The sequence below is a fragment of the Stigmatopora argus genome, chromosome 9 (assembly GCF_051989625.1).
Source record: "Stigmatopora argus isolate UIUO_Sarg chromosome 9, RoL_Sarg_1.0, whole genome shotgun sequence".
In the NCBI taxonomy this organism is placed as follows: Eukaryota; Metazoa; Chordata; class Actinopteri; order Syngnathiformes; family Syngnathidae; genus Stigmatopora; species Stigmatopora argus.
Genome location: NC_135395.1, coordinates 17,159,394 through 17,183,113, shown reverse-complemented (window position 1 = coordinate 17,183,113; position 23,720 = coordinate 17,159,394). Strand labels below are relative to the sequence as shown.

Below are 23,720 nucleotides of genomic sequence, written 5' to 3'. Positions count from 1 at the left end.
TTTGGAAGTTAAGTAATTTCAGATCCCTCAATCTTCATGCCATGCCTTTTTTTAAATGTAACTTAATGCTGCATGCACATCAGCTCTGCATAACATTTGTACTTTGTGCGTAATATTGTTTAGTCGCAATGCCAAGCTTTTTTGGAGGGTTTGTGGGGACGGGGCGCAACAATCTGTCTTTCAGAATTTTTTTTACAGCTTAACAACTTTTGCAACTTAATCCTGCTCTTTGGATGCCTTGAATCTACCCGCCTAGTTTAATTTGGAAGAATTGCTCTTCACTGAGGAAAAGTAGCTGGTGTGATTTATGCACTGTCAACTGGTGGTGGTGGTAAATGTTCATGATTTTATCTTTTGGATGAGTATTGGTAAATGTTAAGGGGATTTAAATGGGAAGAAGGGTGGGGTGGGGAACCTCAAATTGTCTTTTTTTTCTTGTACCCCCACTTATTACAGCCGTGACAGCTTTCTTGACCTCAGCGTCACGTCCAGAATCTTTCGCGAGGAACTTGAGTACCGCCAGAGAAGCTGGTATCGTGTTTATCGAAAGAATACTGTGAAATCTTATTCAGTGTTGAGTTGTAGTTCCGAAGACCGCTTGGGTTCTGGTGGGAGGGGCCAGGGCAACCAGTTGTCTTCTAGTTTCAGCCTCGTGTCCAGAACCTAACCCAAGTGAGGTGACCAGATCCAAATAGTGGCCAGGTCTTCATGGGTTTTCTTTTCCTGGAGGAACAAGCTTCGGGCTTTTGTTCCTCCAGGTTTTGCTTTTGCCCGCAAAACAGTAACCACAAAAAGCAAAAGACTCCGGTGGTGGCACTCCTGACTTGTGTCGGGACGGGGTTCAAATCCCCGCGGTGTCTTGCTTTTTTTACGTTTGCTGTGGGTGACCTTAAATTTGGTATCAAAATAGTTTGAAAGGGACCTTTAATTGATAAGTCGAGGGTTAGGATGTAAGTTTGACTATTGCAAATTTCTAATGGTTAAACTGAGAATCATGTGTGAACAATGTTGTCAAATGAAATACAATAAACATGTATGAAAAAATAAAGTCTACGGTCTCATTTTCTGAAAATTATGCTTGTGCTCAATACTTGGGGACATTCTAGACTTCAACTTTCCTACCATGCAGGTTTTTTAGGTGTGGTATGGGTGAAAACCACTTTTTTTTAAAGAAAGTAAATGTCTAAAATTAATAGTTTAAATTCACTGTAATAGTGTTTTTCATCGGTGAATAAACTACAACTCCTTAACTGACCTTTTTCAATTGATTACTTTATTCCTCATTCAATTGGACATCTGCATCAATGGGATTAAAACATTACTCAATACCAGCCTTCCCAGTAGAAGTTTACTATCCATAGCTGTATATAATTCAGAGATATGTACATGTACGAGTATTGCAATATATTTCTTCCAATGAACAGAAAATGTCTAGCACCTGCAAAATGATCACAAAGTGAAAACTCAATTTATCACACTTATGTAATAAAAAAAATTTAATTCCTTGCATTGTTTGGAAATAATAGGCACTGGTCAAGTGATATAGAAATTTTAATTCCTTGCATTTTTTTTGAAATAATAGGCACTGGTCAAATTGGGAGCAACTCAATGTAGGTAGGCCGAATTGAAGCTTCCGGTTTGGGCTATATTCAATATTTTCCATTTTCTGTGGGTTAATAAAACCTGGACAACGGATACTGTAGTCCAAGAACACTGCTGCCAACTAAATTAGGCCTGAAAACTACATTTTCGCATTAATTATATCGTACATATTTGAAGCCAAGGAACCGTATTTCGTGTCGTGTTTCCCCCGGAAGCTTTTTCCGTCCGTTCCGTTTCCAAGCTTCTTCCTATGGTAGCGAGTCACTAGTGAATATGTTTGTTTGCTGAGTTGAGGGCTTGAAAACGGAGATGTGGTCCTTTTTTGCCAGGGATCCCGTTAAAGACTTCGCTTATGAAATTATTCCCGACAGCCAAGAGAAATCTGGAATATGGTCGTTGCACCGGGGGAAACGAAAGGTAAAAAAAACATGCAAAACCTCCCCGGCTGCTAACCCACCCTCGGCTAATTTTGGCCTATTGTGCTTAAATCATTTATTTATGGTTAAGCGACATGTATAGATTTGCTATTTCGGGTTTTTTCGGTCGTTTTTGTTCAGTTTTTTGACGTGATTTTGTGTTGACAACGTTTGAAGAAATGCCAACGTGCTACGGTAAACATTTGTCGCCACGTCACCGAGTGTTTTCCGCATTAAAACATGCGCTTCCTATACTTCGCTGGCTGTCCTTTTTTTAATTGACGTTCATTTTGGTGAGTTACTTTATTTATATTCATCGTTCATGACACCCGAGAAGGGATTTTGTCACGTCAGTGTCATCCGCAATGTCCTCATGTTGTCATCGTTGTTGTTCACGTGACACTGTAATCATGTCGGAAACCGGTTTTGTTCCATAAATCGACCAAAACATTGTCAAAATCATTAAGAATTGGTATCTAAACAGTCCGCAATATATATTTTTTTCATTGTGGCGACGTGAGACCAAGACCACAACAGATTACCTATACTTATTTATACGACCACTTATTCATGTTGACAACATATTCATTGATTATTTATTATTTACCATTATTATTTATTCGCGGATTTAATGGTGAAGCTTTAAATCTCATTGTACAGTAATACCTCGATTATCACAAATTCACTACTTGGGGAAATATTTCCGCTATTATTTTTTTTTTAAATTAAGTTCATAAAAATGCCACTTTTGCTACTAAGACTCAGCACTAAAGAAAAAAGAAAATTATTATTTTATGTTCATAAAAATGTGAAAATCCTTGTAAGTGCTGAAGAAATTTTTCGATTATCGCTGCCATGTCTGGTCCACATTAACTGCGATATTTGAGGAATTACTGTATTTGTATAATGACAATAAAGCATTCAATTCAATCAATATAAAGGAATTTAGGTCATTTTATGTTCAGATGATACACACGTTTGGACAAAAAGTAGCTTTTAGTAATAAATGTCACACCACCCTCAGACCAATGGAGATCCAGTGTCGGTGTTCGTACACGAGGTGGTCCAAGGATTGGAACACCAGAGTCAGCTGGCAAAGGCAGCCTTCAAGCGTATGAAAACACTTCGCCACCCCAACATCTTGGCCTACGTCGATGGCTTGGAGGTGAGTGTTCGTTAAAAGGGTCTGACCACCGTCATCTGTGGGTGCCATTTTGGAAAATGATGCAAAAATCCCATCTGACCATGTTGTCTTCCTTAAATATTGGAGAATAGCACTTTGCTTTTGATCCGTAAGCACGCTCATAGTAGAAGTTACTTCAATAAATTTGTATATTTCAAATGTTGAAATGCCATTTTTTTCATTTTCGCAAAGAAGAAGAAGAATTAGAGTACGACCTCATTTATCGCGATTCATAGGTTCCAAGCCCTGAATAACTGATGTTATGGTGTCTTTTTGATATTCTTACTCTGAGTAATGTTGTCCTGTACGTACATCTGCACGCTGTAAATATAATAATACAGTAGCGCACATTAAAAAGGAAAAAAAGGTGAGATTTGTCAAGTGGTCATCTGGTTCCAGACGGAGAAGAGCCTGTACCTGGTAACTGAACCGGTGACCCCCCTGGCAACTCATTTGAAGGGAAATCCCAGCGAACTGGAGGTCTCCTGGGGTCTGCATCAGATAGTGGTGAGTGACTTCCTAAATCAATCAAATATTTCTTTCTTAATTCCAAGAAACAGTTTCTGAAGTTTATTCAAATGGGTGAACACTCCTTTTTTCCCCCTTCTTTTCTTTCAGAAAGCTCTGAGTTTCCTGGTGAATGATTGTCACTTGCTCCATAACAATTTGGGCCTGTGGGCCATCTTTGTTGACCGAGCAGGAGAGTGGAAGCTGGGGGCCCTGGACCATGTTACCCCCGAACAAGGGGACCCGAGCGGGGCCTCGCTTCCTGACCCCAAGGCCATTTACCCGGATTTGGAGAAGTACGACCCGCCAGACATGCCCAATAGCATTGGAGACAAATGGTGAGAAAATTCATTGGTTTACGACTGCTACATCTGTTGGAAAAAAAAACTGGCAAATGTCTCGAAATTTCTCCAAATATTTTTATTTCCTTTTTTTTGCAGGGGAACTGAGGTGTGGCGGTTAGGCTGTCTTATCTGGGAAGTGTTTAATGGGCCACTCGGGCGTACGGCTTCACTTCGTTCACTAGGAAAGGTTGGTTTTTGCATGACTTTCAATGCGCATTCCCAAGTCTTTTTTTTGTGGATTTCGACACAATCGAAATGACAAAAGCTCCAATCTTAGTACCGTATTTTGCTGTTTAATATATAGCATGTGAAATGATTTTTGCTTTTTTGAGCCTCCCGTTTGTGCGCCATTTAATATACCCCTGCCGTTTAATATACCCGGGTATATTAAACGGCAACTCCGCTTTTTTGGCAAGATTTGTATAGTGTTCATGGGGGCATCATTATAGATACTTAAGTTCATTAAAATTCCCAGTCAGACTTTATTCGGCAGTAAGTAGTTTTAACCTGAGCAGTAAGTAGTTTTAGTCTGCAAAACGTTGATGCACCCCGTCACGGCATAAAGAGTGCGTAGTGGATCGTACCTTCCCGTTTGTGCGCCATTTAATAGACCCCTGCCGTTTAATATACCGGCTGCTCCTCTTTGTGCCGGCAGATCCCCAAAGCTCTGGTTCCTCACTACTGCGAGCTGATGGCGGCTAACCCTCGAGCTCGGCCCAATCCGGCGCGCTTCCTCCAGAATTGCCGAAGCCCCGGAGGGTTCCTCTGTAACAGCTTTGTGGAGAGCAACCTCTTCCTGGAGGAGATCCAGGTCTGCCCTCTCATGGAAAACAAGCCAATCGTGATCGGATTGTCGCGTTGCCAGCCCCCAGATGATTTAATCACGTTTGATGTAAACCGAGCAATAACCCGTCCTCAGATCAAGGAGCCGGCCGAGAAGCAGCAGTTCTTCCAGGACCTGAGCGACAACCTGGACTCCTTTCCGGAAGACTTTTGCAAACACAAGGTCCTGCCTCAACTGCTCACCGCGTTCGAGTTTGGGAACGCTGGGGCCGTCGTTCTCACGCCACTTTTCAAGGTAAGTCTGGCTGTCTTTACCATATCTGCCAATTTGCATTTGTTGTCGTCGTCCACAATGATTCTCAGTCTTTTGCGCGTTCCAAGCACTCGTCTCAAACGATCTATTAGTAGCGAACTGACGTTTAGAAGCCGACCGCACCTTTTCCCCTCAAATGTCTTCAACTTGGACACTAGGTGGGGAAGTTCCTATCTGCTGAAGAATACCAGCAGAAGATCATCCCAGTCATCGTAAAGATGTTTTCCTCCACTGACCGGGCCATGAGAATACGACTGCTCCAGCAGGTACTTAAACACGGCAAAATCTACAAAAGTATATTATGTGAGTCATTGGGGGGAAAAAATCAGACCGCAATGTGTGTCATTTACGCTACATGCTCATTCATACTCAAAGATGAACCCGTTATGACATCACCATCACGTATTTGTTCAGACTGCAAGTCGCACCAGCCAAAAAGAGCACACTGAAGAGGAAAAAAATATTCAGTCGCATTTTAAAGAGGGCCTTTTTTTTTATTTGACCAGAAACTAGGTACCTTTCCTATGTAAGTTGCACAATTTTTTGGGCATAATGATAGTCTGAAAAAAAAGGCTTTCGGTGGTCAGAGAGGGACAAAAACATACATATTAGATTAGATAACTTGATTCATCCCTTATTCAGGAAATTTCATTGCCACAGTAGCAAGGGGGTGAGAATACAGACACAGAAAAAGACATTTTAGACTTAAATAAACAGGTAATAAATAATTTAATTAATAAATAAATAAGCGTGTTGCTTAAATATATGTGTATGTATATATATATATATATATATATATATATATATATATATATATATATATATATATATATATATATATATATATATATATATACATACATACATACATACATACAAGCACATGCACATACACATAAATGTAGATGTATACATACGGTTGATCTTAACATTCAGCCATTTATTTTGTTAAAGAGCCTGACAGCGGATGGAAGGAAGGTATATAAATATAAGCGATATATATATATCGTACTTGAGTATTAGTCAGCGAATACACGAAAAAAAGTGCGACTTGTAGTCTGGAAAATACTTGTTAGGAGGATTTGGCCGGTCAGGTCATCCTGACAAGATAGGTCCCACCCACACTTTTTTGCTCCGCCTCCAGATGGAGCAGTTCATTCAGTATCTTAACGAGGCAGCGGTGAACTCCCAGATTTTCCCCCACGTGGTTCACGGCTTTACCGACACCAACCCGGCCATCAGGGAACAGACGGTGAAGGTGAGTGTTGACCCTCGTCGGTCCCCATGTTCACTTGGAGTTTTTGGCCGGTCTAAAGCAGCGGTTCCCTCCTTCCCTCTGCCGGCTCTCTCAGTCCATGTTGCTGCTGGCTCCCAAACTCAACGAGGCCAACTTAAACCAAGAGCTGATGCGCCACTTTGCCCGGCTGCAGGCCCGGGACGAGCAGGGGCCCATCCGCTGCAACACCACCGTCTGCCTGGGGAAGATTGCCTCCTACCTCAACGCCGTGGTGAGACGTATTGCAAAGTCGCCGTCGTCCGGTGGGGGAAAAAAGTCACATTTCGTGGAGGCCAATGAACGCTCTCGGTCAAAATGCATCGAACGTTCCTCGCGGTCAATGGCAGTGAAAGACAACCGGTTTAAACGAATTGGGCTTCAATGACTTAAATACTGTAGATTTTTTTAACTTGTGTTTTTGGGGGGTCTTAACCAGAATGTACAATAATGGGGGTGATTCTACTTGGCGGTTTTTAGTATTTCGCGGCCATTTCTGGTCTACATTAAATGCGGTATTTGAGGGATTACAGTAATCCCTCGGTTATTGTGTTTTCACTTATCGTGAATTCACTACTGCACGATTTAAATTTTTTTATTTAAAGTGAATAAAAATGTGAAAATCCACACTGAAACTCGTAAGTGGAAGCCACTCTAGCAAGAAAAAAAAGGTAGTTATAGTAGGGGTGACCCTACTTGACGATTTTTCAATGATCGCGGCCATGTCTGGTCTACATGAACCGCGATATTCGAGGGATTACTGTATTTCATTGTTTTGCCATCATCATTTTTTTAAACATGTATTTTTTAGCCAAATACTTCCAATGTGTAGCGAGCGGCTTTTTTGTAAACACCCAAGCAAGGCAATGAGTTAGATTTCTTTTTCCCCCGCCTTCCTGCTAAATGTAGTTATTCAGCTTGACCCCGAGTCGCCGTCCCGTTTTAACGTATAAAATCTAAAAGTTTAAACTCAAAGTTGGATTTGCACATTAAAACCCAATACCGGACCGTTGTTGCAGAGCAATAAGCTTCTGAAGAATATGCGCCGCGCGGTATGCCAAATATTTTACGGTCAAACCGTCCATCTAAATAGTCATCAGATGTGTACCGTCCACCTAACTGCATTTCCCAAGCTTTTCGAAAGGCTCCTGACTGAATGATATTTCATAGACCAGACAGAGAGTTCTGATATCGGCCTTCTCACGAGCCACCAAGGACCCCTTCGCCGCGTCGCGGTCGGCGGGCGTGCTCGGCTTCGCCGCGACGCACAACTACTACAGCCTCACGGAGATTGCCGCCCGTATTTTGCCCACGCTCTGCGCCATTACCGTCGATCCCGACAAGAGCGTCAGGGAGCAGGTAGTCTTCAAGTGTTCAAGACAACCCGTGTGACGTGGCTCGCCCTTTCTTTTAACGTGCTCTTCTGCTACTTTCTGTCCAACAGACTTTTAAAGCCGTCAAAAGTTTTATACTCAAACTGGAAACCGTTTCAGAAGATCCCACTAAGCTGGCGGAGATAGGTACGACACTATCGCCATTTGTTAAGAGTTTTTTTTTTGTAGCCTCGTGACTTGCGACTCCATATTAGATATGTTTGTATTCGCCAATAGAGGTCATGTAGAACGTTGTTATATTTCAAATCAAAAGCCCTTATTGTCATCATACACAGCTGCGTATAACGAAATTGGTGGTGCTACTCCAAGCTTTTCAAAGTGTGTTTTCCCCGTAAAAAAAAAAACATGAATAGTAGTATAAAAGTATGAAAAGTCACATCCCGGCTAAGTGAATTCTAAAATATTGCACAGATTTCTAAAATATTGCACAGAATTCTAAAATATTGCACATATTTCTAAGATATTTCTGACCTCCGTGACCTTTGAGCATTTCTAATTTGAGTAAAAGAAGCTATCCGTTTTCACCAAATCACTTTTCTGACCTCTGCGACCTTTAAGGTCACGACTGCGATCGTCACCTCCTCCGTTCGCCATTCCAAATTTATCCCGCAATTTTGATGAACGAGAATGCTGACCACATTATACGGGGAACCGGTTTAAATATGGACCTTTTCATTGGACCCCTTTCAACCATTTGCAAATGATTGAACTTAAAAATAGCAACAAAAAAACTCCTAAATCCTTATATTTTTACCAGAAAAGGACGTTGGCTCATGTGCTCAAGCACCCAGCACCGCTTCCGGCTGGACCGGCTGGGCCGTGACCGGTATGTCGTCACTCACGTCCAAGTTGATCCGCAACGCGCCGGGGACGGCGGCGGGCGGAGCAGCGGACGGCGCCGGGCTTTCCAACGCTTCCGCCGACACCGACGGAGCTTCTGGTAAGGCGCGGATGACCTTCAAAAGTAGCCGGGGCGAGAAAATGGGGCTCATTTCATCTGGGCTGGTGTAGAAAAAGGCCCACCCGCCCCCACGACCTCTCGTCCCACTGCTTCAAACCCCGTGGATCCATCGCCGACTCTCCATGGGACCGAAAATGAGGAGGAGCCCGGCGAGCGCTGGGATGACGAGGAGGACTGGGGGAGTTTGGAGGTAAGGCACTTGGAAAATGCGAGGTTCTCCACGTGGGACATTTCTGCTTTATGACCCCCCGTTATTTTCTCGTATTTGTCGCTCATACAGTATCTCGGAAATAGCACGTGCGATGATTTTTCTTTAGATTTTCCCTTCAAAGTAACACATTTGTACTCCCTATCAAAGCCGTGAGGATGGAGGTGAAAATTGGGACTCAAGCGGCTTATATGAGAGAAATTGTCAAATTCAACCATTTTAAGGCAACTTTAAGGGTACAGCGTATATGCGAGAAAATACACATTAGCTAGTGCGTCGCCTAGGTTCAGGCAGAAGAATATGACGTGGAAAGAAAGCTTAATTTTATACAAAGAATGGCAAAAGATATACTGCATTTTGACCAAAGTGAAATAAATGGTGGCACAAAAACGCCTTGCACGTCACCAAATGCAGTTTTGTGACAACACGGACCTTGCGTCGCTCACAGTCAAAGTCATACAAATTCCGGTTCACAAAACCTCAAAGCTATTTTGACTATTGCATTTTACTTTATTTATTTTTTTACACTAGACTTTATTATAAGCGTTTTGACATCAATTTCAACGTTAGTCGTCAGCAGAGGTACGGAACTCGGTCGTGATCCGAGGATTCCCGCGTTAAGCTAGGAGAGTTCAATTGACCTTTTGGTTGACCTCTTGGCGCCACAAGGATTCCGAGAAAGGGCGATCGGAAAAGGACGACTGGAATACGGACCCGTCGGGAACGACGTCGTCCAAGAAGAACACCGGCCAGCAAGGGGTAGGTTCCCTTTTGACCACGACGCCGAGCGTTTTAGATGGTAACTGACTCGCGGCTACTTTTGTCACGCGGCAGGCCGGGAGGTCGCTGTCCACCGGGGCGGTCAAAAAGCAGAGCTCGGACTGGAGCAGCTCGGGCTGGGACGCCGACGACAGCTGGTCCAACGAAAAAGAGGGCCAGGGCCAGAGTTCCGCCGGCGAGGAGGGTTGGGGCAACGAATGGGCCGAGGGGGACGCGGACGCGCTCAGCGCCGGGCCGCCCGAGGGCGTCCGCTTGGCCAGCGAGTACAACTGGGACAACAAAGGCGCCGGACAAAGCGACCTCTTCGCCGGCGTGGCGCAGAGAAACGCCGCAGCCCCCACGGTGAGTGCCTATCGACGCGTCGGGCCGGTTTAGGATTTTATTCTGAAGGTGCAGAGGATTTGGATCGTGCAATCGCCGCTCACTTTGTTGCGAACCAATTGAAATGAGATGTACGGTCTTGTGGCGCGAGTGGTTAGCGCGTTGGTCTCACAGCTCTGGGGTCCTGGGTTCAAATCCAGGTCACGTCCATCTGTGTGGAGTTTGCATGTTCTCACCGGGCCTGCGTGGGTTTCCTCTGGGTACTCCGCTTTTCAGCCCACATTCCAAAAAGGTGCACGGTAGGCCGATTGGACACTCTAAACTGCCCCTAGCTACGAGTGATTGGTTGTTTGTCTCATTGTGCCCTGCGATTGGCTGGACACCGATTCCGCCTCTGGCCCGGAGACAGCTGGGATTGGCTCCAGCACCTCCCGCGACCCTAATGAGGATAAAGCGGTTCAGAAAATGAGATGAGTATGCTATTATCCACACTCAAAAACGAAAATATTTCTCTTTTTCACTCTTGTCGTATTTCTTCTTGACTATTTTGAAGCATTCCGAGTCAAACATTCGAATGTCATTTTCCAGCATGCGAGCACAGTTGCGTTTTTAGCGCTAGTCTCTCTCCCATGACGTCCACACACATTCGTGTCAATTGTAATGTCACGTGTTATATGTTGTTGTTCCTGCTTCCAGCCTGTAGGTGGCTGGGATGCAGAGGCAACAGGAGAATGGGCTACTGAAGACACTTGGGAAGCACTGGATGGAAATCAAGGTGAGAGTGGATTTTTTTTTTCATTTTCATTTCACGGACGAGCAGTTAGCAATCCGAGGACTTTGCATGCTGCGTGGGTTTTCTCCCGGTAGTCCGCCTTCCTCCCACACCCCAAAAACATGCACGCTAGGCTTGTCGAACACTGTAAATTGTATGAGTGTTAGCGTGAAGTGGTCGTTTGTCTCCTCCTGCCCTGCGATTGGCTGGCCTCCAACTCACGTTGTCCTACCTTCCGTACTTGGCCGGGATAGGCTCAAGCACCCCCTGTGAGGATAAGCCGGGAGTGGGAAAGCCGGTCCTCGAGGGTCGCTGTGGGTGCAGGTTTTTGTTGCAAGCAACACTTTAACCAATGGAATTTCTGCAGAAAACAAGAAGCACTTGACTGCAATCCACGGATTGCACTTGTAGGACACCAGATGTGTAAAAAGATGTCCTCTTCATGGGTTGAAATGAAAAAAAACCAAATTTTCAAATTGGTGACAAATTGTAGCTTTATTCGAATGTCAAAACAATAGACAGCTTATTTATTGGAATGATATTGCGCCAACACCCCAACCGATGATGGCAAATTTTTAAAAGTCAGGGTGTGTTTGTTAAGATGGCGTCTAAAGCTTGGCTGGTGAGTTTCTGAATGAAACGGAGACGTCCTTCCCTTTGGGGATGCTGTTTGCGTTTGTCCTCCTTGTGGCTCAAATAAGCGCCCGCCAGAGCCAACGGCACCAAAACACCCATGGCCACCTTACGCACCTGCACAGAGAGAGCTGACACGTCACAGAACGCAGCGCGTATGGCGTTTCTGGTCGGAGATGTTTCCGCTCACCTGTCGGGACTTGGCCTTGCCGTAACGCAGCTGAGTGACAAAGTGCTCGCAGTTTCCCTTCATAATGCAGTAGGGAAGCTCACTGCCAACCAGTTGATTGGCATTGCTCAGGATAATGTTGACGGGGTGGGGCTCGTACTCGTCGTCCATTAGGTTGTTGATTTTCCACCTGCAGTCGCCGATCACCTTCCACAATTTCTCCTTCTTCACGTGGGCCACGTTCGTCGTGACAGACCTTAAGCTCCCGACCCCCGCGCCCGCAACTTCCGCTACGGGGAGAAGTTCATGTTCGCAACGCAGGGGTCCATTAACCCTAGAATGGTAACCCTCTATTTCAGGGGTTACCTTTCACGCTTCTGAAATAGAGGGTTACCATGGTTACCAGGTGGCGGAGGGGGGGGAATGGGTCCTAAGCAGGACGGTGCAATGAAGGGTACCCATTTTTTCCCCGGGTAACCATGGTAACCCTCAGTTTCAGGAGCGTGAAGGGTGACCCCTGAAATAGAGGGTTACCATTCTAGGGTTATTAAACTCCGTGTTAGTCAGGGCTCGGGAACTTTTATTGACGGAGAGAACCATAAACAACTCACACGGAGGGGCCAAATGGACAACGTAGCCATCGCCGACGTATATGGCCCAATGCTGGTAGTTGCGGCGGAAGATTTGTATCAGGTCGCCGGGCTTTGGTTCCTTATCAATGTGGGTTGGGGTAGAAACAGAGAAACAAATACAGGTCATGAGCAATCATGTCAAATACGGTCCAATGACCTTATGACTTTGTACGTATAAAAGTAGCCGGAATATTCATTCCACAATAGTATTAGCATTGTTCTAACCTTCACAATTGTGTGGTTAATCTTGTATAAAACACTTGTAGGCCATAAGATATAAAACTAAAATAAAATAATTTAAAAAAAATAAGTCAAATATATATATAAGTATATATTAATTATTTATGTGTATGTTAAATGCTTTTGAAGAAGATTCTCTTACCTGTGCAAATTCCATTTCTCTTTCTGTTTGCTGTAAATTCTCCCAAACAAAGAGTTCTAATTATGATTACATAATGATAATTCATATAATTATGGATTGCTTTCGTTTTTCCAACAATAGAAACGTAACTACGAGTGGTTTGTTTCTGATGAAACAAAACTTGTTTTTGACTATTTTTCTCCCTTTGTAGGCTATGTTTTGTATGATCATTTTAAAAACAACACTTTTACTATGGTATTCTGTACAGAGTCAAATCGTACTGTAAAAGTCAACAGCCTTGCATTTATTATTATTTTTTTTTCATACTTGAAATGATGAAACTAACTTACTACAGATACGTGTAAAGAGTGTTAGTTTTAGGACATTTCAGCATCTTATTTCTGGTTAGTATTGCTATTAATAGCATGACTATTACTATTATTAATACATAACGACAATACTACAAACAGACTTGTTAGTCATCTGAACACAACTAACCTTAAGCTAGAAAACTGCAAATAACCTCGTATTAGCATACGGGGAAAAAAGTAAAAATAAAATTGCTACTTTAAGTTTCGTGTCCTTACCTTAGTTGCGAGTTGGCAGTGTTCGTGTATTGTACGTTTGTTTTGAAAGATCATTTACTACGACTCCCTTTATAAAAATGTAGTATCTCCACATTCCAACAGTGTTTTGTGATCATGGATAATATACTCCTACCCTCCTCAAAATGGCAAAAACTAAACGAAATACAATTATTTGTATGTTTTCTGCATAAAATGAAATTTGTATGAGTCTTAAATGATAGAAGTCCAAGCCATTTGGATTGGGGGGGATGGTAGCGATCGTTCCATCGATAATTTCATCAATTCATTCAATTGCACTTGTAGGACACCAGATAAGCGAAACAGAAAATGAAGGATTTTTTATGGTCTACGTTTTTTTTGTTTTTAAAACCGTTTGATTATGTGCCAACAGGTCTGAGCAAAGCCGAGCTGTCCAAGAAGAAACGCGAGGAGAGAAGAAAAGAGCTAGAGGCCAAACGGGCGGAACGCAAGGCAGCCAAAGGTCCGCTCAAACTGGGTGCGCGCAAACTTGACTGATGGCGCCATTGGACGAGAGGTACGCAATGCACCCGGGGAGGGGCCTCCATTGACTGAACGTGGGCGGAGCCTTGCTCGTGATGCTCAAATTGCAAATTTTTCCACTCACTCTCTCATTCGGTCATTCGGTCATTTAGCTTTGGATTCCATGTGGAACAGACCACAGAAACTCTACCCGTGCGTGCTTATTACAACAGAGTTGTAAAGTAAATGTATATAAGATGAAGAATCGTTTTTCAAATAGTAAAAAAAAATGTATCGTGAGTTTATGAATTTTTAGTAAGCTCGCAAACACACTGTGCAGTTTTATTCCGTTAATGCATGCACTTTGAAAGGTGACCAATAGTCACTTTATTGACCAGGAACACTGGAACTAAGATCATTTGACTGGAGAAGTTCAACCCTGATCAGGTGGAGTTGTGTCCAACAGATTCCTCGGCCATGATAAAAGCACGACGACGAAAAAATAGCTCAATGCGATCGATAAGATTTCACACATTTTTTAAGTGGGTGAATTACCATAAGGTTTTCTTATAGGTCTAACTTTTCCTTTGTAAAGGAGACGGATTGACTTTGACTTTTGTTGTTGTTGTTGCGTGCCCTCGTTTACTTTGCTGGACAAAACTCGCATTCCACTTTTAATGTGTCCCATTTCATGTTGCCTTTTAAGTTTGACATATCTAAAAAAAAAAAAAAAAACACTTATCCCCTGGAGGGTTTCATGCCAGGATATTAGTGCTTGGACCATAACTGTCGAAGACAAAAGGAGAATCCGAGTCATGTAGCATGTGGCCTTTTCTAAAATCAGTATAAAAATGCCTCAAAGAGTTCCAGTCAAACATTCTGTCAAGTTTGCCAAGTTGATCGATAAAATAAAATGTTCCAATTCGTGACAAATTGTGGCTTTATTAGAATATTAAAACAAAAGACAGCTTATTTATTGGAATGATATTGCCCCAACACCCCAACCGATGATTGCAACATTGTAAAAGTCAGGATGCGCCTTCATCCATGTGTTTGTTAGCCAGAGAAGATGACGTCTAAAGCTTGGCTGGTGAGTTTCTCAATCAAACGGAGACGTCCTTCCCTTTGGTGTTACTGTTTGCGTTTGTCCTCCTTGCGGCTTAGATATATGGCCGCCAGAGCCGCTGCCCCCAAAACAGCCGCGCCATTTACCACCTGACGGACCTGCACAGAGAGAGCTGACACGTCAAACACCATCTCCCCAGGCACGCATGGCGTTTCTGGTCGGAGATGTTTCCGCTCACCTGTCGGGACTCGGCCGTGCCGTAACGTAGCTGGGTGACAAAGTGCTCGCAGTTGCTCGACACAATGCAGTAGGGAAGCTTCTTGCCAACCAGTTGATTGGCATTGCTCAGGATAATGTTGACATCGTGGGGCTCATACTTGTCGTCCAATAAGTTGTTGATTTTCCAAAGGCTGTCGCCGATCACCTTCCACAGTTCCTCCATCTTCACGCGGGCCACGTCCGCCAGGACAGACATGGAGCTCCCTAGGCCCGCGCCCGCAAATTCCGCTATGGGGGGAAGTTCATGTTCGCAATGCAGGTTTCCATTAAACTCTGTGTTAGTCAGGGCTCGGGAACTTTTATTGACGGAGAGAAGCATAAACAACTCACACGGAGGGGACAAATGAACAACGTAGCCACCGCCGACGTATATGGCCCAATGCTGATAGCCGGGGCGGGAGATTTCTATCAGGTCGCCGCGCTTTGGTTTCTTATCAATCTGAGTTGGGGTACAAACAGTGAAACTAATATGGCAGCATGTCAAATATGGTCCAATGACCTTATGCCTTTGTACATATAAAAGTAGCCGGATTATTCATTCCACAATAGTATTAGCATTGTTCTAACCTTCACAATTGTGGTTAATCTTGTATAAAACACTTGTAGGCCATAAGATATACAACAAAAATACACTAGTAACTATAAAATAAAATAATTTAAAAAAAATCTAAGTCAATATATGTCTATATAGGTATATATTCATTATATGTGTATGTTAAATGCTTTTGAAGAAGATTCTCTTACCTGTGCAGATGCCATTTCTCTTTCTGCTTTCTGTAAATTCTCCCAAACAAAGAGTTCTAATTATGATTAGATAATGATAATGCTTATAATTGTGGATTGGGTTCGTTTTTCCAACAACAGAAACGTAGCTACGAATGGTTGGTTTCGTATTTCCAACAACAGAAACGTAACCACGAAGGGTTGGTTTCTGATGAAACGAAACTTGTTTTTGACAATTTTTCTCCCTTTCTAGGCTATGTTTTGTATGATCATTTTAAAAACAACACTTTTTCTATGGTATACTGTGTACAGAGTCAAATCATACTGTAAAAGTGAACAGCGTCACATTTATTTTTATTTTTTTTCATACTTGAAATAATGAAAACTTACTTCTACAAAAAAATACAGATACGTATAAACAGTGTTAGTTTTAGGACATTTCAGCATCTTATTTCTGGTTGGTATTGCTATTAATAGCATGACTATTACTATTATTAATACATAATGACAATACTACAAGGAGACCCGTTAGTTATCTGAACACAACAAACCTTAAACTAGTAAACTGGGCATAACCTCGTTTTAGCATAATGGAAAAAATAAGTGAAAATAAAAATGCTACTTTAAGTTTCGTGTCCTTACCTAACCTTGCGAGTTGGCCGTGTGCGTCCGTTTTTCTGACCTGCCACAATTTAAAATGAAAATACGACAGCAAAGACCGTCGGGGGGAATCATCTGTCAGATCAGCTGACCCATACTTTCAAAATAAAAGCGACTCTTAATAATATGTTCATGCTATATGCATATATGGATACATGTGTCTTTGTTACTTCTATTATGCACAAATAAATGGTTTCAGTGTGAATATCCGTTAGAAAAAGTGGTACAGGAAATGAATATGTTCACCAATGTTCCCTCTAATTTTTCGTTGGTCTGAGCAGAAAGTCAACCTCCCTGAGCGCACTGAGTACCAGTGTGAGCGACATCATCGGTACTCGGATGATTCGCCTAAAGACGTTTCGCCGACGGACGTTTGACAGACGGGCAGGTCGCCGAATGAACGTTCGGCGGAACGTCCATTCGGCGACCTGTCCATTTTTCATGTAAAACATGCTGTAAAACACGAAAAACATAAGTGGACAGAGCTACTGCCACTTGCTGCCGCTTAAACGGCGCCATCATGGGGAAAAGGGTAAAAAAAAAAAAAAAAAAAAAAAAAAAAAAAATAATTTTTTTTTTTTTTTTTTTTACTGCGCGCCATATGATTGCTGCTGCGCAGCGAGGACGAGAGTAGTGCGCAATTGCGCACGCGCGCAGCTTAGAGGGAACACTGAATTGTTCACTACTTTGCGTGTATTGTATATATTTGTTTTGAAAAATCATTTACTATGACTCCCTTTATAAAAATGTATAGTACCTCCAAATTCCAACAAAGCGTTTTGTGATCATGGATAATATACTCCTACCCTCCTCAATATGGCTAAAAAAAACCTAAATGAAATTATTTGTATGTTTTCTGCATGAGATGAAATTTGTACGAGTCTCATGGTCTTAATTAATAGAAGTCCAATCCATTTGGATTGGGAGGGATGGTAGCGATCGATAATTTCATCAATTCAGTTTTTGCAATCATTTAAACACGCATTTAAATTATCTTTAAACAGGTATGGTCATTAATGATTGAATATAAATACTATAATAATAATAAATCCAAGTTTTGTAAAGCAACCTAAAATAGCAAAAAAAACTATATAATTACAAAAATGGTGTGCACTGTGAATGAATAAATTTGTTCTGACACAAATAACCCGACAAGTGATAACTCCAATCGCGCAGTGACCATCTGGCACCCTGTAAATGTGATATCTATGGCTATGTTCAAATGTGTCACGGCTTCAAACGGACACAAGATGTCGCAGAAGAACTCGACTGACGTCATCATCGTTGGCCTTATATCCACCGAAGAAGAAAAAAACTTCCGGCCAAGAAGCGTCCTTTCGGCTTCTTCTTCCTTTCGGAATTTGATTGAGAATGATACAAATGTCGTGTATGAATGACTCGTATTGAAGCATCGGGTATTTTTTTGGATGTTACCACTTAAATGTTAGACGAGCAAGCGATGCCTGTAGTGTTTGACGAGAGTCCGCCGAATGCGATGCAGAGCTCACACACGCACACGCCGCTGACTGTCCTGAGGTGAGTGAGTGAGTGGTGCTTGGAAGCGGCTGGCAGGCTGATTGACCGAGGCTCAACTCCTCAACGAAACTACTCTTTCATTAACGATTAAAACCGGGCTGTCACGCCGTCAAATATAAATTAAAATAGTCTTCCTGCTCATACGTACAGTTCAACATGGCACGCGAGTGTTTGCTAGGTCAATGGAGCTTCGATTCTGCAAGAATTAGCAAGTCAAAGGAGTCATTCAGAGGCTTTCTTCAATTGATAAACCATTTTTTGCAAGTTTGTGACAACAAATAGAATTTACAGAATGTAAACCCATTTGGTATATTATACGGTGAATAAAAAACAAGAATGAATGAATGGTGCATCGTTGTCATGGCAATAGGTCAAATGCTATAAAATGTTGTTGCTTTTTTAAATGACATTTCTTTCTTTCTTGTCTTATAAGTGGCCAGGAGCTGTCTCGGGAGATCAAGTCATTCATCAGCGGCGTGGACACGGTCCAAGGACGCAAGCTCAGCGTCCGCGAGCACGCCCGCTGCGCCGTGCGTCTGTTGCGCTCGGTCCCGGCCTGTCGCGGTGCCGTTTTGGAGCACTTGAGGGGCGTCTACGACGAACACGTCTCCGTCTTCCTGCACAATCTCGAGACTGCCGCCGATGCTAATAACGGCATCGGTTCAAATCTGGAAGACATCATTCAGGTGGGAGGATCTCTGTGTTCTTGCCCAACATTTCTGTCCCCATCTTCAGTCCAGTCCAATTGGACATTATTTCACCAGCTATGCCAGGGCAATGTCTACCTTGGGGAGTTAACTTAACACTGTCCTAACATGGCTGTTATTCACCGACTGCGGCAGGTCTTGGAACCTATTAATTGCAATAAACGAGGTACTACCTCGCCGTTTTGCGCTTCAACTTTCGCGGCTTCACTACATTGGATTTTTTTGGGTGAAATTATATATATATTTTTTCAGTTCATAAGAATGAAAATCCACGCTGAAACTCGCCTGTCTTCCGCTTGCGACTAGGTACAAAAGGAAAAATAATAATAAAATAAATAAATAATTAAATATAAATAATATTCGCTTGCGACTAGGTACTAAAGGAAAAATAAAAATAAATAAATAATTAAATATAAATAATATCCGCTTGCGACTAGGTACTTAAGGAAAAATAATAATAAAAAAATAAATATCTGCTTGCGACTAGGTACTAAAGGAAAAATAATAATACAAAAAATATTAATTAAAAATAAATAATATATATACTTTTTTTTAGTTCATAATAATGTGAAAATCCACACTCAAACTCATAACCAGAAGCCACTCTTGCTACTAGAACTCAGCACTGAAGGAATTTGTATTTATATATTTATTTTAATAGGGATGACCCTATTTGGCGTTTTTTCCATGACCGTTTCTGATCCACATTAACCGCGATAATTGAGGTATTACTGTTGTTGAACACGCTCCAAAATGTGTGTTTTGCATCTCGTTATTAATAGCGTTTTTCTGAAACTGAATTTGGGGTTTTGTTTATCCTTAGGAGGTTCATGGCGTCCTCACAGAGTTCATTCGCCTCAACCCGCGAGCTTGGGCCCCGCTGGTATCCAGCTGGGCCGTGGACTTGCTGGGCCAGCTGAGCAGTAAGCACGCCGGGCGCAGGGTGGCCCCCCACTCGTCCAGCCTCAATGAACTTCTCCAGCTTTGGATGTCCTGCGCCGCCACGCGCTCCCTCATGGAAGCCTACTCTCAATGCCTGGCCGCCATGCTGGCTTGGTGCCCCGACGCTTGCGTGGACGCCTTGTTGGACACCTCCGTTCAGCATTCGCCGCATTTCGACTGGGTGGTGGCTCACATCGGCTCCGCCTTCCCGGGCACCATCATCAGCCGGGTGCTGGCCTGCGGACTCAAAGATTTCTGCTCCCACGGCGCCAAGGACCAAGGAACGGCGGTGGCGGCCAACGGCGCCGAGCAAGGCGGCCGGGTGCCCAAGATCGGCTCGGTGGTGGGAATTTTGGGACATCTGGCGGCGCACCACTCGGACAGCATTCGGAAGGAGCTGCTGAGGATGTTCCAGGAGAGCCTGGGCCCCTCCGGCCCGTCGTCCCCCACGTCGGCGTCGTCGTCGTCCTCCACCTCGTGGGAGGGCTCCCCTCAGCTGCGCCGGTCCGCCGTTCCGTTTCTCCTTCAGCTGGCCGCCATGTCCCCGAACCTTTTCGGAGCCGTGTCGGCCGAGCTGGTGGAGCTCCTGCGCCCTCCCGTCCTGCTCCAGTTGCACGGTCTGTTGCAGGGCCTCCCCAGGGAGGAACTAGACAACATGCAGGGCCTGGCGGTCCACCTCATATGCCAAAGCCCGTCGGGCGGCGCCCAGGTGCTCCGCTTCCTGGCCGACACGGCCACGCCGGCCTCGGTCATCATCTCCGGCCCCACGCCGTCTCCTCACGAGGGCGTGAGAGAAGGTTGCGACAGCCTCCTCCAGATGCTGCTCCTGCACCTCCACAAGTTGGTGCACAACCGCCCGGACGGGGCGGACGGACACGGCGGCCACCCCTCGGCCTCGGCCCAGCCCCAGGTGGTGGTCCCGTTCCTGGAGGAGCTGCGGACGCGGGTGGGCGAGCTGTGCGCCGAGACGCTGAGGCTGGAGAGGAAGCGCCACCTGTGGCTGCACCAGTTGCTCTGCCTCCTGTCTGTGTACGGCGGGCCCAGCGTGGCCACCGAGGCCCTCTGTCAGCTGCTGGCCCGGGCCCGCAACCCGGAGGAACTGGCTCTGGCCTGGCAGCTCCACCGCACCCTGTCGTGCTGCACGGCGGGCCTGGTGCCCGCCGCCGTGGCCCGCTGCGTGGCCCAGATCCACACGCACGCCTCGGGATCCCGGCCGCTGGGGCGCCTGCTGCTGAACCTGGCCACCGTCATCCAGAGTCGGGACGAGGACCGTAGGGGGACGCGGGACGCCCACTCCACCATGGCCTTCCAGGTGGGATGGTCGGTGTCGGCGCACCTCCACCATTTCGGCCCGCTGCTTCTCCACGGCGACCCGGCCGTGTCCCACGCGGCGGCGCGGCTGCTGTCGGCCAGTCCCCTGCCCGCAGCCTGCTCCCCGGCGCACCTCCTGGCCCTCTCCCGCGCCGCCGTGGCGCACTTCTTCCTGGCCGTGAGGAGGCGAGGGGAGGCGGGCGAGGCCGGGAGAGACGGGGGCGAGGCGGCCGAGGAGGCCGAGGCGGTCAGCTGCTCCGTCCGCTTGCTATCCCGTTTTTCCGCGTACTCGCCCCTCGTCCTCAAGGCCGTGCTTCAGCAGCTGGTGGAGGGCGTGCTCCACAAAGGCAACGCCGGGCTCTTCGGAGGCCAGGTGTCCGACGCCTCGGGCGTCCCCGCGTCCTCCCAGCCGGGATCCCCCGGACTGGGATCCTCTTTGTTGGACATCAACTGTCGCTTCGGCACCACCGTCAACTTCTCGGGAGGCGTGTGGTCCGTGTTTCACGCGGGGGTGATTGGCAAAGGGTTGAAAATGCGTAGCCCTGCGACTCCGCCGGACCCTTCGGGGGTCACCCAGGTGAGTCAAGTCTTTTTTTGCTACTGTTTGTTATGGACTTGACTTTGTGCTCATAATTGTTGCGACACACACAAGATCCACATAGTATTTTTTAGATCAAGGGTGTCAGACTCGGGTTGGTTCGCGGGCCGCTTTAACGTCAACTTGATTTCACGTGGGCCGGACCATTTTAGATATAATATTTAGATTTTTTTAATAAATTGATTAAAAGAACTGGATTAAAATCCCTGAATATTCCGTTTTTTATAGATCTAAAACAATGTTTATTTGAGCTTTTTTAAATATATTTTTAGATTTTACAAAATGATTTTTGAACTAAAAACACCGAAAAAAATTATTAAAAAAGGACAATTATTGATTTAAAAGGGGGGAAAATCAGGAAATGTAATATACATCTATACTCTTCATTTTAATTTGATCCTAAAACAATGATTGACTTTCCCGGGCCACACGAAATGATGCGGCGGGCCAGATTTGGCCCCCGGGCCGCAACTTTGACACGTCTTTTCGATTGTCTGGCGGAAAACCAAACGCATCACCGCCATTTTCTCCCCCCAGAACATCCAGACATTTCTGAGCGCGGTGGTCCAATGTTGCAGCTCCTCCGGCCTCAACGGCTCGCGGCCCCCCCGCGACCCCGAAGAACCGGCGCCCATCAACGCCGAGGCGGCCAAGGTGGTGGCCGCCACGCTGGTGGAGAACGTGTGCCCGGACGTGGCCAACGGCGAGCTGTCGTGGCCGCCGGAGGAGCACGCCCGCACCACGGTGGAACGGGACATTCACATCCGACGCTGCTTCGAGGCCCACCCCGTGCTCTTCACGCTTCTCCAGGTGGTGGCGGCGGGACGCCCGGCTCTTTGCTACTGCTCGGCCGTGCTCCGGGGCCTGATGGCCACCCTGCTGGCGCACTGGGAGGCCTCGCGGGAAGCCGCGTCCACCGATTCGCCCTGGCACCTCCGGGCCTCCTGCGTGCTGGTGTCCTGCATGGGCGAGGGCCAGCTCCTGCCGCCCGTGCTGGCCAACGTCCACGAGGCCTTCTCCCACCTGGCCCCGTTTGAGGTCAGGCTCCTGCTCCTGGCCGTGTGGGAGTACGTCAGGGCCAACGGGCCCATGCCTCAGAAATTTGCCTTCGATCCCCAGAAGGGGATTTTCTACCGGGATTTCTCCCGGGACGGCGACGTGGCGCGCTACGTCTCGCCCATTCACAGCGTCCTCCACAAGAACATGGACAGACTGGGACACCTCTGTTGGAGGTTTCAACTCTGAGAGAAACCTCGGGGACGTTGAGTAGAGGCCGGCGGAAAAGGGAAGGGAAAGGACTTTGCTTAGAGGAGCTGCGTGTAGATCTTTTCGACTCTATTTTTCATCTTTATACTTTTCTAAAAAAAAAAAAAAGTGCTTTCTGTCGGGGGGAAAAAAGTGGGCCGAACCATGACTCGAACGCACTTAATCCAACTAAATGCAGCATTTAGATTTCATTGGAATAGGTCATTTGTAGATTCATAGTTTGAGTTTAAGCGTGATCTTTCACAACTTTTGCTTGTCTCGGAATCAGTCCTTGGGGGCGGAGCTTCATTTTAAGGCACGGGACATCACTATCACAAGATTATTATAAGACTCTTTTCTAATTGGAACTTGGTTTTTGCAACATTAACCTCCTAGGACCTGGCGTCCATGTGTGTGGATATCATTTTTGTCAGAAACGACATCATTTAAAAAGAGAATTCTTTGTTTTTACACTCATCGGATCCCAATTAGCCTAAATATCAAAGAGAAAATAAAAATATTTGCCTTGCAAAAGTCTGGGTCTTAGGAGGTTAAGGTTGTTTATTTTGTTTTGCTTGAGGAGCTGACTAGAGAGCATTTTGGAAAATTTGAGAGATTGTACTTTTTGGTTTTTTTTGAAACAAAGCTTTACGAAATCTCATTGACACAATGTCCTGCTAGTTCGATTCTTTTAAACTTTCGACAAGAAAAAGGACAAACTGAAGCCGGGGTATGTTAGTAGATAAGAGCACTCACGTTAGTTTTCTTCTCACTTCATTTAATGTGTTATTAAAGTGCAGTTTATTTCAGCTAGGTGAATTTTATTTTGATTGATGTTTGATTTCCATCCATTGAACTCATTGGGTGCCAGATAGACGAAGCTTAATTAAAAAAAAGTGTCCTATTAGGTCGGTGAAACCAAAACTTTGGCGTA

At 45.1% G+C, this 23,720-nt stretch overlaps 4 protein-coding genes across 9 annotated transcripts; 2 read left to right on the top strand and 2 right to left on the bottom strand.

Annotated features, from left to right (window-relative positions):
- The first annotated feature begins 1,816 nt into the window (after positions 1–1,816).
- scyl1 (SCY1-like, kinase-like 1) lies at positions 1,817–14,652 on the top strand. The gene is made up of 18 exons (XM_077609071.1): positions 1,817–2,019; positions 3,043–3,183; positions 3,601–3,708; positions 3,820–4,046; positions 4,149–4,239; positions 4,708–4,863; positions 4,972–5,130; positions 5,307–5,414; positions 6,293–6,406; positions 6,501–6,656; positions 7,592–7,780; positions 7,866–7,941; positions 8,573–8,755; positions 8,827–8,966; positions 9,654–9,743; positions 9,819–10,106; positions 10,782–10,860; positions 13,631–14,652. Exons 1-18 carry the CDS (start codon positions 1,912–1,914, stop codon positions 13,753–13,755), a joined length of 2,538 nt encoding a protein of 845 aa, XP_077465197.1. The 5' UTR covers positions 1,817–1,911; the 3' UTR covers positions 13,756–14,652.
- LOC144082163 (phospholipase A and acyltransferase 4-like) lies at positions 11,334–13,364 on the bottom strand. 6 transcript variants are annotated; one of them, XM_077609076.1, is made up of 5 exons: positions 13,240–13,364; positions 12,674–12,712; positions 12,063–12,370; positions 11,681–11,993; positions 11,334–11,607 (listed from the first exon to the last, which is right to left on the bottom strand). In XM_077609076.1, the coding sequence occupies exons 3-5, from the start codon at positions 12,119–12,121 to the stop codon at positions 11,440–11,442; spliced, it is 540 nt and encodes a 179-aa protein (XP_077465202.1). In that variant the 5' UTR covers positions 12,122–12,370; positions 12,674–12,712; positions 13,240–13,364; the 3' UTR covers positions 11,334–11,439. The 6 variants fall into 6 exon arrangements, with proteins under 6 accessions (XP_077465202.1, XP_077465199.1, XP_077465203.1 ...); XM_077609073.1 differs by having other exon boundaries at positions 11,681–11,949; positions 12,271–12,370; positions 13,240–13,363; XM_077609077.1 differs by having other exon boundaries at positions 12,674–12,703; positions 13,240–13,311.
- Positions 14,642–16,507, bottom strand: LOC144082164 (phospholipase A and acyltransferase 3-like). Its single transcript, XM_077609078.1, has 5 exons — positions 16,430–16,507; positions 15,809–15,838; positions 15,395–15,503; positions 15,024–15,292; positions 14,642–14,943 (listed from the first exon to the last, which is right to left on the bottom strand). Exons 2-5 carry the CDS (start codon positions 15,821–15,823, stop codon positions 14,851–14,853), a joined length of 486 nt encoding a protein of 161 aa, XP_077465204.1. The 5' UTR covers positions 15,824–15,838; positions 16,430–16,507; the 3' UTR covers positions 14,642–14,850.
- A 1,214-nt stretch (positions 16,508–17,721) lies between these two features.
- On the top strand, positions 17,722–23,710 carry ints5 (integrator complex subunit 5). Its single transcript, XM_077609636.1, has 4 exons — positions 17,722–17,983; positions 18,417–18,669; positions 19,514–21,520; positions 22,079–23,710. Exons 1-4 carry the CDS (start codon positions 17,889–17,891, stop codon positions 22,784–22,786), a joined length of 3,063 nt encoding a protein of 1,020 aa, XP_077465762.1. The 5' UTR covers positions 17,722–17,888; the 3' UTR covers positions 22,787–23,710.
- Positions 23,711–23,720: the final 10 nt, after the last annotated feature.